At 47.8% G+C, this 17,583-nt stretch overlaps 1 protein-coding gene across 4 annotated transcripts in view; it reads left to right on the top strand.

The window, feature by feature from the left end:
• The window catches only part of MAP3K13 (mitogen-activated protein kinase kinase kinase 13), a 136,771-nt gene extending 129,815 nt beyond the window's left edge, over nt 1-6,956 (top strand). For 3 of the 4 annotated variants that reach the window (XM_054040350.1, XM_054040347.1, XM_054040349.1), the window contains one exon: nt 1,717-1,906. In XM_054040350.1, coding sequence (XP_053896325.1) covers nt 1,717-1,818 — 102 coding nt within the window. In that variant the 3' untranslated portion in view covers nt 1,819-1,906. Of the gene's footprint in view, nt 1-1,716 lie in introns of all 4 variants that reach the window. The other variant, XM_054040351.1, reaches the window with a different exon arrangement.
• Nucleotides 6,957-17,583: the final 10,627 nt, after the last annotated feature.

The following is a 17,583-nucleotide window of genomic DNA, read 5'->3' as shown; positions in this document are numbered from 1 at the left end:
ATATCTGTGTTTGTGTGTGTGTGTGTGTGTGTGTGTGTGTGTGTGTGTGTGTGTGTGTGTAACCTGAAAGTGAGAACAGGCGCTCTCATGGCAGTGTTGTATCCAGCGTCACAAGCTGTTTATGTGCCAGCTGAGTTAAAGCAGTGGTTCTCACTTTTGTACTGGTGACCCCTTTCATATGATTGTGAAGCTTGGTTGAGGTGGTGAAGTCAGAGGGTGGGATATTTCCCAGGGAATGCCTCACTGCTAAATGATGAACTAGCAATTGGCTGAGCCCTCAAGGGTTAACTCTCACTCTACAGGGAGGCACGAATGGAAGGAGGGGAGACAGCATGGCAGGCAGAGACAGAGACACATACCGTGTGTGTGGGAGAGAGAGATGCGCATTGCCCCTTTAAGAATGCTGACCCCATTCTAAATACATTGCCTTGTCAAGTAGATCAGCAAGCTGAGAGGGCAGATGCTTCCAGGAAGCTCCCTCCATCCTGAGCCTCTTGTGTCTCCTCCCTGCTTTATGGAAGATGGTGTAAGTGGGGTGCAGGAGCAGGGGGAGGGGGACACCCTGAAATTAGCCCCCCACTTCTCCCCTTCCCCCAGTACAGCAAGCAGGAAGCTCTGGGGAGCAGCTCCAAGGCAGAGGGCAGGAGCAGCACATGGCAGTGGGGGGAGGGACAGCTGAACTGCTGGCAATTGATAGCCTGCTGGGTGGCTGCTGCACAGGGAACTTAGGGGAACAGGGAGCTGATGGGGGACTGCCGGTCCACCCTGGTTCCAAGCCCCCACCAGCTAGCTACAATGGGCTGCTCTTTTTGCAAACAGTGGACAAAGCGGGCGGCTGCCAAATGACGTTATAAGGGAGCATTGCGCAACTTTCAACGAGCATGTTCTCTAATTGATCAGCAACGTAACAACGTTAATCGGAATGACTTTAAGTGAGGAGTCACTGTACACTTTGATTTCAATTACAACACGGAATACAATATACATGAAAAGGTAGAAAAACATCCAAAATATTTAATAAATTTCAATTGGTATTCTATTGTTTAACAGTGTGATTAAAACTGCGATTAATCGTGATTAATTTTTTTGAGTTAATCACGGCTGTTAACTGTGATTAATTGACAGCCCTAATATAAACCCTCCTATTTTGGTCATACGGCAGCCTAAGGAGTTTGAATAACTTCCTCTAGGGCAAGTTATTCCTCATTCTCCACTAGGGGGTTTCTTGCACCTTCCGCTAAAGCAACTGGTGTGTTCACTGTTGGAGGCAGGAGATTGGTCTGACTAGATATGGCATTTCCTGTGTGTCTGTGTTCTCCCATCTTTCTTACTCTGCCTTCCCTCTTCCCCTAACTTCTATGGTTTTAGGAATTTTGCATTAGATCGGCCTATCTGCTGCTCCCCTTCCAGTTCTATGTAAGTAGGACAGTGGGCATGTGTGTGGGGGAAGGTCCTTGCTTTCCCTTTCCCTGTTCCACCAGTTACACACTCTAGCCAGCAGGCTTCTGTGGCTATGTGTTGGGGATCAAAGGTGACCTTCCGTGGATCCGCAATGCCCCCTGCTGGCTGCCAGAAGACAGGAAGTGATAGACTCACTGATGGGGACCTTTCCCTATCTCCTCCTCCTCCACCAATCAGCTGCTGATCCTGCCAGTGCAGTCACTCTGCAGTGCAAGGAAATCACTAAAAGAGTTTCCCTGTCCTTTTGCCTTGCAGAACCAGGCACAGTTTGGAGAATCGGATTGTGACTCTTCCGAGGGGGAGTGTTCTGATGCAACCGTCAGGACCAATAAGCCCTGCAGTTCTGCTACTTGGTAATGACAAATTCCCCACGAAAGTCCTCCTGATACTGGCATTTGGATTCCCCAAGACTCCCTTCATTTCCCCCACCCCCTCATACTTTGACAGGAAGAGAAACTGATTCTCCTTCCCATCCCAGAAATGATCTGCAATAACTTGAATCTCTGGAAAAATGTCCAAATGAAATTAATTCTCACTGAGCATTTCAATCAAGAATGGCAGGGATGTATTTTATTGAATAATCTAGCTACTGTAACATTGATATTTATTTTTATTTTTTTTTACATTTTAACACTTTTTACTGTAAAGAGTGGACTATATATCAAGAGAGACAATAATTTGTTGCAAAAAAGTTAAGAAAGCAAGCAAATGAGAGACACATCCTTGTGAGTCTTACATAAATAGCATGATGGACACATCAGAATCTACTGCTGCTCTCCCAAGGGACCAGACCTCATGGCCCTAAATGTTGGAGAATAGATAAAGAGAAACAAACCAATCAGTTTTATCAAATGAAGAAGCATAAGAGAAACCTTGCTAAAAGGTAACCTATGAACAAATGGCATTCAGTATAACCAGCTGGGTCACTTTTAATCAGAAAGTGGACATGTTCCTGGAGAAATTTGGTACCAAGGTGCTTACATCCAGGGTCTTCTGAATCAATACATTCCCCCAGGAATGTGATAATGGGGGTTAATTTATGGGGTTTTGGTTTATTTTTTAATCAGCATTTTGTTGTGAGATCCTGCAGATGTATTCTAACCTCATTCTCTCTCAAGACTTGGTATAACAGCACTTTTTACCATCACCAATCATCTTCACTATGGCAGACAAAACAGTGTGAATTTCCAGCTGAGCAGAGAAAGATCTTTCAGCTGCAGAGTGCCATTTTCCCACAGTTTACTTCCTCTCTTTACTTCCCATTCGCCCATTTGTTTCCTTCGATTAAAAAAAAAAAATCAAATCAGTGCTGGAAACACAAGAAGAATGGAAAGCACATTCTGCAAAGCCTGAGAACTAGTCTGGGGAAGAAACCGGAGACACCTGTACTGAACCTTCAGCGGCAACCTCTCACCTATCATAACATCACACAGCTGGCCAGCGCCAAGGGAGACAGCTGTGTATTGGGAGCAAACCAGGGAATACGTTGGCCTGGACAACAGTATCAACCCTCCCTTTGTTCTGTTTATTAATGATTTGGTTTTGGAAGCATTAACAGCTGCCTGCCCTTCATGTCAGGCTTGGTGTAAAACAGAAAGCAAAATTTGGATTCAGTTACCTAAGGGGTGGGTGGGAGAGGAGAGAGCACTTGATTTTGGTTGTGGGTGTTTTATGTGGGGGACCTCAAAGAGTGTATCCCACTTCTGTAAATTCCAGCCTGGAGGAGAAACTGATGCATTGTGGGGGTATCTGAAAGGCAGAGGCACTGACATTTGAGTGACCAGCCTAGCACTCCCAGGGGCCTCACTGGGCCTTCCGTTCAGAAACAAACGGCTCCTTTTAACTGACACACAGAACAAAGATTTTAGTCCGTTTCTCAGTTATTTTCCCTCTGGAACAATTTCAGCTCTGCTTCAAGAGACCTGGGAAAGGCAGCTTCTCTTCCTCATGGTCTGGCTAGCATGGATAGAGCAGTGTGTCCTGGGGAAATCAGCCCTCTTATAGAAGCCATGCATGAGCCTCAGATGACCGGCAGGAATGGACCGTAGGCAGGTTCTTCTGTTGCTTTGTTTGTTTACATTTTATGTTAAAATGTTGATTTGAACGTAGCCTTGATAATTTATAGCCTAGTGGCAAGAATGAAGGAAAATGTTTTGCTTATACAAAGAGCAGTATTGTATGAGTTAAATTATTCCATATTTTAAAATTTTTGTAGCTGGACTACATGTAGATCTTAAGTTATTACATTATTTTATTTATTAACTTTTCTGTAGATCAGAAGGTTGGCTTTACTGCTAGCACAATTGTTCTCTCTTCATGTGATGTTATTTCCTTCTTGTGCATCATAGAAGGATGGGAGCAGAGCTGGTTTCAGGGACTGTCAGTATTTGCTCCCCTGCTGTGACCTCTGCTGGTGTCATGCAGAGCACAGTCATTCTGGAGGCTGTGTCAGTCTGGGCTGGCCTGCAAGGCGAAGGAGGAGGTACTCAGTTTCATGGGCTTTAGAGATCTTCCACACGGGTGAAACTGTGCAGTTTGGGTTTGCTCCTGATTATCGGAGGGACAGCAGAGTGTGAGTGTTGGGGGGCTAGAGGGGAGGCAGATGGACTGAGGGGAAAGGGTTGGACAGGAGTGAGTGCTTTATAGTGAGAAATAAGCAAAAAGTTTTGAGCGAGCTTCTCTGGATAAGCATTCTGGGCTGCTAGTACAGAGCAGGGCATCAATTCTAGTGGTAGTGCTACAGAGGAGGACCCAAATGCTCGCATAAAACAGCTAGATAAAGGAGGAGAGAGGACCAACAGCCACCCTGTAGAAATTGAAGGCAGGGGCCAGACTGACCACCACAAATGCAGGGGGGACCAAATTCAGTGTGCCAGGGATGGGGAGGTTCACCCCAAAATGGAATGCTGATGCCTGGCCCTGCAGAGAGCTTTAAGCTCCAGCAGAGGCTGTGCTGCTAAGGGTGATCTGGACTGTGATGTGCAGAGAGGGCACCCATGTGCCAAGCCAGCCCTGCTCACCTGAGATGTCAAGTGTTTTTTTAAGAGAGTGCTCATTTCCCAAGGCAGCCGTAGAGCATAGGCAAGAAGGGACCGTCCGACCTCATGCTGTAGACTGCCAGAGCCCTGAGTTAGGTGCTTCAACTCTATATCAATCAGACCCTGCCTGAGAAGGCATGAAGGATTCCCTGGTGCCCACAGGAGTTGTTTTGCCAGCACGCAGAGATAGTGGTAGCCCCTGGTGAGTGACATGAGGGAGTTCTCTGAAAGTTCTTAGACTTACAGTAGCACCTGCTAACATATACTGAGAAGCATGTGAGTTTTGTGGCCCTACCTGCTTTCTGTACTGTACGCCTCTTTAGGCTTCTTCATGGCCTTGCCTTCAACCACATTGCTCAGCTCCACTGTCTGTCACAATCACTCCTCACTCTCATGGAGAGGCAGTACAAAATCATCCCCTTTGGTGTGAGCACTCTCTGCCCTAGCATTGGTCTGCTGCCCCTGTTCATACTCAGAGGCACTTCCCCCATTACCTGCTGGCAGGTATCTGAAATTCTGCCAACAGCTAGTGCCTCCCTCAGGACTCCTTCTAGTGTTTTTGCTCCTTGTACACTGGTAGCATGCGGACAGCAGCTATGCTGTATGAGGTGCCGGGCTCTCCTGGGTCATGACTGGATCTTGGTGTGCACTGTGCAATAGCTCAGGCAGCCCGAGTGCACCTGTGCTTGTCTCCATCCCAGAAGGTTCAACATGGTCTAGTTTTGCATCTGCCCTTAATTGAAGGCATGTGCACTTTTCCCAGCAGAGTATACCATGCATGTGAGGATGTCCTGGCACTGGAGCCCCTGGCCTACATTCCACACACACTCATGGCAGCTTCCCTCTAACGTTCCAAACCTCTACACACCCTGAAACAACAGGTAGTTAAAAAGGAAAAACCTACCAGAGCCAATCACCCCCAATTTTACTGGGCCAAGGATCAAAGCAGGCAGCGGTCAGGTGTAGGTCAGAAGCAATTTTAAGGTCCAAGATCTTGTCATCAGAAACTGTGAAGCCCTGGGATCTGGATATTTCAGTTCTTGCTTCTGTCCCGAGATATCGGGCCTCAAACATGCCACACTATAGCACATAGAACAACTATTACTTGTGGAAGTTTCCAACCTATTATTTAGTCCCCGTCAGACTAGATGACCTAATGGTCCTATCCAGCCTTGAACTATGATCATTTCTGGGCTCCCCTTGCCCAGGGTGCTGCACACTTGGATTTATGTCACTCAGGCAGGCTGCCTTTCCAAGCCAAGGGATGGAGCAACAGCCTGAGCTGTTTTTAAAAACTCCTTGAAACATCAGTGAAATAGTTTGCTCTGTAAACCATGTCTTATCCAGCATAGGTTGCTGCAGGGCGTTCAGGGGTTTGTTTTGGAGTGCTGGCTTTGTCACTCACAAAAAGTGCTGCTATAACTGATAGCACATCCCATCGCCACTGTCCCTCCATAAGGGCAGGGCCTCACACATCGCTGTATGTCTGATTCCACAGCACTGGGAGCTTTTATAAATAGTGTGCAGAGGGTGAAAACCAAACCAAGGTATAGGAGTAGGATAAAAGTCCTAAGGCTACAGGTGCTGGCGCTCCTGAGGAGTGCTAGGTACCATATTTCTGAACGGGGGTTGAGTTTATGAAAGTATTCAAGGAACAAGGTTGCCTGAGGAATACTGTAGTAAGGATCATAATCTGACCTGTGACGTGAATAAAATCCATGCACCTGTGCCAGTGTTGGTGCAGTCTGATGTGCCAAGGTAGGAAGGAGCAGGCCAGGTTTTGTATTTCCAGGCAATAGTTCTGTAACGTCTGCAAAGGAATGTGTCCATTGTATTGCAAAGTCTAGACTTCATTCACTGGTTAGACTGTAGCTCTTAGGAAGGTGAGAACTAGAGGCCAAGGCTGTAAGCCCAGTGTAACCTCACCGAAGCATGTTGACTTACTGTGGATTTACACGGGTGGAGCTGAGCGCAGGTGCCGCTGTCTGGCTTGAGTGCACAGTTTGCACTAGGGGATTACAAAGGGTGAGCTGCAGGTGGAAGCACTAGTAACAGTGCCATTCAGCCTGGGCACGGGCAGGCTCGAAATGCCCAGAGAACAGCCCCGTGAGTAGACAGGCTACTTCATTTTCTTTTCTTCCCTATAAACTCTCCCTCCCAGGAGAAGGGTGAGTTGTGGGCTCACTGCCCACTCCTCACCCAGCATGGCTTCTGACAGCTCCTCAACACCAGCCTGGCTTCTGGCGTTTATGGTTAATGTTGTTTTTCCCACTGTGTGTTAAAAGTGACCATTTCATCTCAGCCCTTCCCAGTGTCTCACATCTCCCTTTTTCTCCTCCTTGCGCTGTGGCTTCCTGATACAAACTTGATTTCTGTACTGAACAGTGTACAGTGATGGGAACAAGAATGAGTGTCAAAGCAAACAAATGCATGGAATAAAAAGCCAGTGTACTTCAATACGTCCCAGGCTTGGCCTGGTGTCTGGGTGGTGTGTCGTGTCTGAAGAATTTATACTAGAAGTTGTTGAACTAACAGAAAATGGCTGATCAGTTAAAGTGTCTTTGAAGTGAGCTGTGTTTCTGACTCCAGCTGTGCTGGTTCTGACCAGACTCCCTGAATCTCCAGCCAGGACTGGTGGGGCTTGTCTGCGTATACACTCCCAGCCACGGGAGCATGGCCATGAGCACTGTATTTTTATAGAAGTGCTGTTTTTCATCAGCTGACACAGATCCTGGCTCCACCATCACCTGCACCTCAAGCACCATTCTCTCTCCCCCCCCCCCCCCCGCCCACGTAGTCTTGGCTCTGCCTCCCCATGAGCCCTCCCACTGGGCTTACCCACTGTCCTCCCTCCAGTCAAGTCAGGAGTGGGGGGCACCCTCTTTCTATCCAGAGTAGAGTTTCTCCCACCAAAACCCTCCCCTGCCAACTGTTCTGCTTTGTACTTTGAAAAAAATTTCCCCTCCCCAAGTCTCCATTCAGAAAACAGTACCTGTCCAGTCATGAAAGCAAACAGCCTTGCAATCAGAAAGGAGAGCTGGACTCCAGCCCCTTAGGGTCCAATGCATCCTTTTGTCAGATGGCTCAGCCGTTACCGCCACATATTATGTTCACAAGCCATGGATGATGACCTAGCAAACATATCAGGTCTGGTTGTGGCACAGTCCACATCATGGCAGCCAGACTGCACAGACAGACATGCACACCACAGGCTCAAACCCTGCTTGGTAGGTGAGAGTCCTGGCTCCTAGCTGAGTGATGGAACAAGAGTCCTGTGCTCAGGGGCTGCAGGAGCAAATACTTGGCTTTGCACCTGTTATTTATGCTGCAGGGACAAACAACCCTGGGGCAAAAGAGACTACGAGTCAGCCCTTCTGGAAATCTACCTACACCACGTGGGTAACAAGCCCCTCCAGGCCAGCTGTGCAGTCAGTTCCACAGGTGCTGAGACAGGCCATTACGCTGGATTCATGCAGATGTAACTGAGCAGAATTGGGCTCAAGGACTTGAACAAATGAAGGCTGCTCCCTGCAAGGTGGGTACGTCTCTGCCTTGGAGGGCGGTGGGCAGAGCTTTCCATCAGAGAGCTAACTTAGCTGAAGCCTTGCAGCGACTCAGTGTAACAAGAAGAGCTTGGGCCCTTCTCCCTGCTCGTCCCTTCTTAGCCACTTCTCTCCAAGCAGGAAGCTCCAGTTCCCAAACGCAAGCCCTGGATTCCTGCTAACGCTGTCTGATTTAGCCTAACGTAACCAAGCTGCCTTCCAAACACCCTCCAGCTCAGTTTCCCTTCCCTGGGGGTGGCGCTGGCAGCTCGCCGCAATTGTAGGCAGGGGAGACAGTGCACTGAAGCCACAGGGCTGCTCCCAGGAACCTCCAGGGAGAGCAGCAGAGCACCCATTTCTTTACAGTGCTCTCCCCTTGCAAGGCGTGAGCCGACCAAGCTCCACGTCACCCACTTCCAAGGCTTTCACTACCCTCCTCTGTCTGGGGATGAGCTCAGTGCTGCGGTGAAACAAATGAAAGCTGCACCCTCTTTCTTTGTCTCAGGTCAGTCTTGCTCCCTCCTTGACAGGGACCTGTCACATCTCAACAGCTCATGCACCAGGAGAAAGCACAATTGCCTCTGTGAAGACTGCTTGACATCACATGTCAGGAAACTAAAATAACTAGATAAGCTACCAAATACAGATTTGGAAAGGACACTGTGAGAGCTCAGAACCTAGGAGCAAGGGTGCATGTCTGAAAGCAGCCACAGCCTGGTGCCACACATACTTTTTAAAGCAAGCGCGGCTTGGTTCTGCATGTGTGCTAGACAGCAGGCGTGGTGCTGGGTGTCTGCCCAGCTGCCCCCACCTCCCATGAGAAAAGGAGAAATCAGAAAAAACTTCATTTGTAAAAGGAGACAGACAAGGCCAGGCCCAAGGCCTCCCATGCTTGCCCTCCTGCATTATTAGCCAGTGTCTTATCTAACCCCAGCTGCGATGGTACAGTGCTCAAGGAGCTATTCATTAGAGCCCTGGTTCAGGAAATGCTTGGGAGTCTGTCCACCCTTTTTCCCAAGCAAGAGGCCTCGTCATCATCTGGCAAACAAGCACATAAGATACAGGAGAACTCTCTAGTTGAATCTGTTTTCTATGAAGAGGTGTCTGGCCCTAGGTACATGGGCATCATGGCATATTATTAATAACTCACTTTAACGCACCTGATGATATGCTGCTGTCCGCAGGGGCTATTTATGGGATCACTGACACCATCTAGGGTGTCCCATCCCAATGGCAGGATGCTGTGACTGTTGTCAGGTTCCTTAAGTTGACAGGGCCTCAAGGAGTTTCACGTACAGTTCTTCACCCTCTCACAGGCTTGTAGTAACAGTTCCCCTAGCATCTGTGAAACACCAGCTCCGCTTTTATATAACTTGGAAGGGGGTCTGATAAGGCCTGAGGTGGGAGCTTACATCACATTACCTTAAGCCTGCTTTCTGGTAATGTTCTAGAGGGACTTAAAAATGTTGGAGCATGAGGCAGTATGAAGTGCTGGGCTGCAGGACCATTCCCCCAGCACTTTTCAACCACACTAAATTTACTCAAACAAGAGGAAAGGCTGGCGTGATGGGGTGTTTACCCTACACCAGCCTCTGAAGGGGTTATGGTGGCTACTTAAGCCAATTAAGTACTTTGGCTGCACCTGGAGGAGGAGCTAGGGAACAATGAGAATTAATTAAATGATGAAGCTCACTTAGACAGGGGTGGTATAAAGCCCGGTAGCAGAGGGCAGAAAGGGGCTGCAGAGCGGAGGTCTGCAGTCACTCTCTCTGAGGCTATGGAGAGCATGGAGCTGGCCCGGAGGAAGGTGGAGAAGGAGCCTGTTAGAGGCAATGTAGGAGGCAGTCCGGGACAACAGTAGCAAGGTGTGGGACAGTGCAGACCTTAGCCACTGTTTATAAGGTCCCTGGGCTGGAACCAGGAGTAAAAGGTGGGCTCAGGTTCCCCTACCAGCCACTGAGGAAGTGGCACCATTGATGGGCAGTGAATTGGAAGATTGCCTGGTACCTTGGTACACAAACCCCCCTGGGAGGGGAAAATTACAGTTACCTGTCCAGAGGGCCAAGCCATGAAGAGGGAACTGGAGAGTCCCAAGGGACATAGTGAGCACCCACAGAAAGAGCATCAGACTGGCAGAGCTAATCCCCAGCCATCACCACACGGAGGTGTACCAGTGGGCCATAGAGAACACCCTGTGCCAGATCCACAAAGGGGACTTAGTTTCAGCATTGCAACGCCTAACCTGCAGGTGCCCTGCTGCCTCATGGAATCTGCAGCCCCAAGTTAGGTGCCAGGGTTCCTTGTACAAGACATGGAGCGAAACAGGTGCCTAAGACTGGGACTCTCAGAGGGCAGCACACTGAGCCAGCCATGAGGTAATGCCAAGGTGACGTGTGTGGTCTAAGCTCTGCCCTCAAAGGGAACTGGGCTCTGCCGGGGGAGATGCCTATCTCCACTCAGGAATCTCAGCCATGAATGCTCCTGGAGTCAGGGACCTGAGCCAGGGCAGTTCTTTCTTGCCAAAATAAAAGGGGGGGGGGGTACTAGTGCCTCTTCTACCACTAGCGGTGGGGGTCTAGCACTCACCCAGGACATGGGAGACTGAGACTCCCATTCCCCCTTGACCTGAGAGCAGATGGAATTTGAACCCATCTCCCATGTTACCAGTGTGCGTTTGGTGGCAGGGCTCAGTCTCTCCTCTTGCAGCTCTTCCCCTCTGTATATGTATTATAGTCAGCAGAACACAGCCTTGAACTCGCTTGCCCGCATCCCAGGTGATGCCCTGACTGCTAGCTTTAGTGATTTTCTCTCGCTCGGGCCCAGTGAATAGTTCAGTCTGTTATGTAAAGTGGAACAGCTTCAAGAGGTGAGAGAGCGAGACATGCCCCAGAGTGCCCCACAGCCCAATGGTTAGGGCATTCAGCTGGGTTCATGTCCCTGCTCCTCTCAGGCAGAGGAAACAGAACACAGCTCTTCCCCAGCCCAGGCATGGGCTCTTCAACTTTCTGTGTACACACTATGTGTTGGGGGGACGGGTGCACTGGCACCACCAGTGGCTAGGTTTCGTACAGGGTCCAATTGGGTAGGCATGCTCTAAGGTAACCTCTGAGCCTGCTTACTGTATGACTCCTTGGGGGAGCAGATAGTCCTGGAATGCATACAGCTGAACTGCTTGGTAATAGCAACCATAATGTAACTACATTTAACCTTCTTGTAGGGGGAAAATACCAAAGTATCCCACCACAGTAGCATTTAACTTTAAAAAGGGAAGCTACACAAAAAGAATCTAGGCCATGTCTACACTACTCTCCTTCTGTCGGCAAGGGCCATGTCCTCACAGGGAGTGCTTGTAGCAATACAGAGTGCAGTGCACCATGGGTAGGTATCCTTCTGTGCAACTCGCCACCACCCACTGCAGAGTGGTTTGAGAAGTATTTCCAATGCCTCCTGGGGCCAAAATAAGCTGCACTGTGATGATTGGGAGCATGGCTTCAACTGCCTGTAATGCAATATTCTCCAGCCCATAATTTCATCTGCTTCCCATAATAGTTCCCATCTCTTCAAAATCCCCACAAATTCACCTATCCCTCCTCACTGGCTGTCAGCTCTGACAGAAGCATGGAACCTGTACAGCTCTGCACTACTGTTATGAGCATTGTGAGCACAGGGAAGGCACCTGATCCTGTAGTATTTGCAGAGACACAAGAGGAGCCATGGGAAATAGGATTCCTTAAAGGCTAGTTTCAGAGTAACAGCCGTGTTAGTCTGTATCCGCAAAAAGAAGAACAGGAGTACTTGTAGCACCTTAGAGACTAACAAATTTATTAGAGCATAAGCTTTCGTGGGCATCCGAAGAAGTGGGCTGTAGTCCACGAAAGCTTATGCTCTAATAAATTTGTTAGTCTCTAAGGTGCCACAAGTACTCCTGTTCTTCTTAAAGGCTAGATTGCTGTGGGATAGAAAAATAAACAATTCAAGGTTGTTGGTGTTCTTGGAGCAGCTGGAGCACTAGTTCTGGGCCCAAGAAACAAGCACTGACTGGTGGGATCGCCTTGTAATGCAGGTTTGGGATGCTGAGTAGTAGCCCCAGAACTTTCAGATGTGCCAGGCCACATTCCCGGCTCTCTGTGCTGAACCTGCCCCAGCCCTCCAATGCAAGGACATCAAAATGAAATCTGCACTGACAGTTAAGAAGCAAGTGGTGATTGCACTGTGGAACCCTGCCATGCTAGATTGATTCCCAACTGACCAGTAGCAAGTGTGAGTCAGAAATCCACCACAGAGGCAGCTCTCACGGAAGTGGGCAGAGCTATTAATCACCTCCTGCTATGCAGAATTGTGACTCTGGGCACAAGCAGCCAGATAAAAGGGCTATAAGAAAAGCTCAAGTGGAGCTGTACAGCTCAGGGAGGCTGTGAAAGACTATTTTAATAGTGAGCCAGAGTAGTGTGTGTTGGTAGAGTATGCTCTACATGGACTCTCTCATTTCCAGCCCAGAATAAATCTTGTAGTAACTGCTGCGTGTGTGTGTAGGAAATAGAGCATTGTCAATGTACCTATTAATGTCTGTGAACGTTGTTAGAGGTTGTGACAAAATGAAGCAACAGGAAATTGATGGGTGTCAGACCTGCTCAGCCCCAGCCAGCATATATTGTGAACTAATAAAAATGAATTGTTCCAAAAAGTGAAATTTTATTCTTACAGAACCAGGCAAACAACATTTAGAACTTAATAAATTAAGGAAACAACTTATGAAGGGGAAAGAGCAGTCATTTCTATTTCAGATGCACATACATCAACCATGGCTTCTACAAGTCAGTGCATGGGCAGCTCTGATGGTCTTTCATGTCCCCTGGGGTGGAATGGTAGTGCAGCAACTGCTCATGGCACATGAAACGTTGCCCGGGGAGTGGGGGGGGGCGCACAGGGAGGGAGGTCCCAACATTGAGTTCTCCATGGGCTGCAGAGGGATGTGAGCATGGGATTCTTGGACCTGCACGTCTACCACAGTCTGCAGCAGCTCTGTTTGTGGCCTGAGAAGCCCCCTCTCCTTCTCCATGCTGGCTGCAAGGGTGATCCTCCAGTCCCCGGTCTCATTCTCTGTTGCAGCACAGGCTTGCAGGATCTCCTGGAACATGTCATCTTTCTCCCACTCATCTGGTTTAGGCGCTTGGCAGGTACGGAGGTAAAGCCTCAAGGCCACAATAGCAGCAGCTGCAGCTACCACACACAGAGGTTGTCAGTGTGTTCATAACAAATAAAAAAAAAACCCTTAGGATACTGAACTCACTCCCCTTGATCCGCAAAAGTTGTAAGTACTGCATCCTCACTTTTCCTTGGGATTGATACAGTATGGCATCAGTCATAGCACCAGCCCTGCTCAGTATATTTATATAGGGCAATGAAACTCAATACTGGCACCAATTTCCACAGGCAGAAGTGAGTGTAGCCGCTCTCTCACTCCTGTGGGTGACAGAGGCAGAGAGCACAGATACTGCTGGTATTCTGCTGCCACCTGGACCCATATCCTGTTAGCTCATGTACTGCAATGGTGCCTGCTGAATTAATTGCTGAGCAGCATGGGAAAGTGTCCTACCCCAGCAGAAGAAATAAGGCAGGCCTCCCCAGAAACCTTTGGCAGAGGATTGCAGGGTACCTCCATGAAAGCGTCATTGAGTCTCTAGAGAGGATTCACAGGCCATCCCGGTGCATGTAAACAAACTGCTCCACATGGCCCCCTCTGCATAACACCAAAGAGGAATGACAAGCAGATTAGCAACTCTACCTCTCTTGGTTGTACCACTACCTCTTCTAGCACAAGTGAGAGTAATTCAACAGATATGTTCTGCTACTTTAGGGGCTCTACCCTTGTAATTTCAAAGCAAACTGCACATTTACCAGAGGTTCCTTCACCTGCATCAGGCTCACCAGTTGGGACTGGCTGGAGTCAAACACAGATCCTGGCTCACTGCACAGCTGGACCCCTGGTCACCTGTCCCCCCATAATCTTCCGCCTCTTCCTTGTCCACCCCCTCCTCTTCGCTGTTCATGATGAGGGCTTGTGGCTCCTCCAAAGTATCCATGGGGCTCTTGCGGGTGGTGGTGGTGGGTGTCTTCTCCGAGGTTTGCATGCAGTCCTGCAGTTCAGCACTAGATGGATTGTTGGTCTCCTTAGCCTTCTGGTACCCCTGCTGCAGCTCCCGGGCTTTCACACAGCACTGCTGCTGGTCCCTCTTGTAGCCCTTCTCCCGCATGCCCTGAGCCATTTGCTCACAGAGGTCAACATTTCTATGGCTGGATTGGAGCTGTGCCTGCACAGCCTCTTCTCCCCACAGCCCCAAGAGATCCAACACCTCCTGTGTACTCCAGGCAGGAACATGTCTGGAGCATGTAGCTGGCATCATCAGCTGGGCAGTTACACACAACAGTGGAGAGCTGCTTGGCATGCTCACCCAGCCAGGCAACCAGTAAAAGGAACTTAAAGAAATTGCAAGGCTTTAAAGGGGAGGGACAGCTTCCTGTCCACCTGGCCCCTGGGCAGCAAAGTACACACTGGTGACCAGAGCTGTCAGTGTGGGACATCACCTGGAGGCCAGCAACAGTCTCAACACTGACCCTCTGTCAACCTAACTACATCGACCTTGACTCTACGTCACTCAGGGAAGTGGTGTTATTCAAATCGGTGTAGTGGACCAGTTTCGCCAGCAAGAGTGAAATTTAAGCATAGACACTTCCAGAGCTAGGTTGATGTAAGCTGCCTTGCATTGACCTAACCCATGTAGCGTAGACCAGACTCAAGTTAAACAGAAATTGAAAGGAACAGTCAAAGGTGAAATGCTGCAAGTTGTATGGCTACTTTTAAAAACTATGATAACTGAGGCTCAAACTAAAGGTATTCCCCAAATAACAGTGAGAGGACCAAAACATGTCACCACTGCTAAACAGAGTATATAAGATGGTCAGAGACAAAAAGTTGTCTTTTAAAAACTGGAAGTCAAATCCTACTGAGGAAAATAAAAAGGAGCATAAACTCTGGAAAAATCAAGTGTAAACATAAATAAGGCAAGCCAAAAAAGAATTTAAAGAGCAACTAGCAAAAAGACAAAACATTTTTTTTGCTTTTAGTTTAAGTACATCAGAAGCAGGAAGCCTGCTAAACAACCAATGGGGCCACTGGACAGTCAAGATGTTAAAGGAGCACTCATGGAAGATTAAGCCATTGTGGAGAAGCTAAATGAATTCTTTGAATTGGTCTTCACTGCAGAGGATTGAGGGAGATTCCCACAACTAAGTTATTCTTTTCAGGTGACAAAGTTGAGAAACTATCCCAGATTGAAGTGTCAGTAGAGGAGGTTTTGGAAGAAAGTGATAAACAGTAATAACTCACTAGGACTGGATGGAATTCACCCCAAGGGTCTGAGGGAACTTGTATGAAACTGCAGAACTATTAACTGTTGTATGCAACCTATTGCTTAAATCAGCTTCTGTACCAGATGCCTGGCAGATAACTAATGTAACGCCTATGTTTTTAAAAAGGCTCCAGAAACAATCCTGGCACTTACAGGTTGGTAGGCCTAACGTCAATACTAGGCAAACTGGTTGAAACTATAGTAAAGAACAGAATTATCAGACACGTAGATGAATGCTATATGTTGCGGAAGAGTCAACACGACTTTTGTAAAAGGAAATCATGCCGCACCAATCTATTAGAATTCTTTGAGGGTATCAACATGCACCTGGACAAGGATGTTGCAGTAGACATAGTGTACATGGACTTTCAGAAAGCCTTGAACAAGGTCCCTCACCAAAGGCTTTTAAGCAAAGTAAGCAGTCATGGGATAAGAGGGAAAGTCCTCTCATGGATCAGTAACCGGTTAAAAGATAGGAAACAAAAAGATAGGAATAAATAGTCCGTTTTCACAGTGGAGAGAGGTAAATAGTGGGGTTTCGCAGGGATCTTTGAGACTAGTGCTGTTCAGTATTCATAAATGATCTGTGAAAAAGGGTAAACAGTGAGGTGGTAAAGTTTCCAGAAGATACAAAATTATTCAATATAGTTATGTCCAAAGCAAACTTCAAAAAGTTACCATGAGATCTCAAACTGGATGACTGGGCATCAAAACAGATGAAATTCAATGTTGGTAAATGCAAAGAAATGCACATTGGAAAATACAATTCCAACTTTATACACGCAAAATGATGGGGTCTAAATTACCTGTTATCACTCAAGAAAGATCTTGGAGTCAGAGGATAGTTCTCTGAAAACATCTGCTCAATATGCAGCAGCAAAAAAAAAAAAAAAGCTAACAAACAAGGTTAGTAACCATTAGTAAAGGGATAGAAAATAAGACAGTAAACATCATGCCACTATATAAATCCATGGTACATCAATACCTTGAATACTGCAGGCATTCTGGTCGCCCTATCTCAAAAAAGATGTATTAGAATTAGAAAAGGTACAGAGAAGGGCAACAAAAATGACTAGGGGTATGGAATAGCTTCCATGCAAGGAGATATTAAAAAGACTGGGACTGTTCAGCTTAGAAAAGAGATGACTAAGGGGAGAAATAGGATAGAGGCCTATATAAAAAAAAAAAAAAAAAAAAAAAAAAAAAAAATCACAAATGGTGTGAAGAAAAAGTTATTTACTCCTTTGTATAACACAAGAACCTGAGGTCATCTGATGAAATTAATAGCAGGTTTAAAACAAACATAAGGAAGTACTTCACACAATGCTGTGGAACCCATTGCCAGGGGATGTCATGAAGGCCGAAAGCATAACTGGGTTTAAAAAAGCATTAGATAAGGTCATGGAGGACAGGCCCATCAATGGCTATTAGCCAAGATTGTCAGGGATGCAACTCTATGCTCTGCATGTCACTAGCTTCTGACTGCAATATTGGGACTGGGTGACTGGGGATGGATCACTCGATAACTGCCCTATTCAGTTCATTTCCTCTGGGGCACCTGGCACTGGTCACTACCAGAAGACAGGATGCTGGGCTAGATGGACCGTTGGTCTGACCCAGTTTGGCCATTCTTATGAGATAAGTGGGGGATCACTTTGTTTAAGGATCCAGATGGGTGTGTGTTAGCCGGGGGAAGCGGAGTGGAGTTTTGAGGATCTAGATTTTGGACTTTGGCAGGTAAAGTGGCAGTTAGGTGCCTAAATGCCTTGGTGGGTCTGGCCCTAGATGTTTGGGGCCTGCTGTTTATACTGTATGCCCTGGCTTTACAAAGAGTGCTGCACTCACCACAGCGCCCAGACTTTGAGAGACCAGCCCCACAGCAGTGAACTAAGGCTAGGTCTATACTATCCGCCTGAATCGGCGGGTAGAAATCGACCTCTTGGGGATCGATTTATCGCGTCCCATTGGGACGCGACAATCGATCCCCGAATCGGCGCTCTAACTCCACCAGCGGAGGTGGTAGTAAGCGCCGCCGACAAAAAGCCCCAGAAGTCGATTTTGCCGCCGTCCTCACAACGGGGTAAGTCGGCTGCAATACGTCGAATTCAGCTACGCTATTCACGTAGCTGAATT

This window comes from Malaclemys terrapin, chromosome 9 (assembly GCF_027887155.1).
Source record: "Malaclemys terrapin pileata isolate rMalTer1 chromosome 9, rMalTer1.hap1, whole genome shotgun sequence".
Lineage (NCBI taxonomy): Eukaryota > Metazoa > Chordata > Testudines > Emydidae > Malaclemys > Malaclemys terrapin.
The sequence above is the reverse complement of the archived record's forward strand: the minus strand, read 5'-3'. Positions and strand labels throughout refer to the sequence as shown.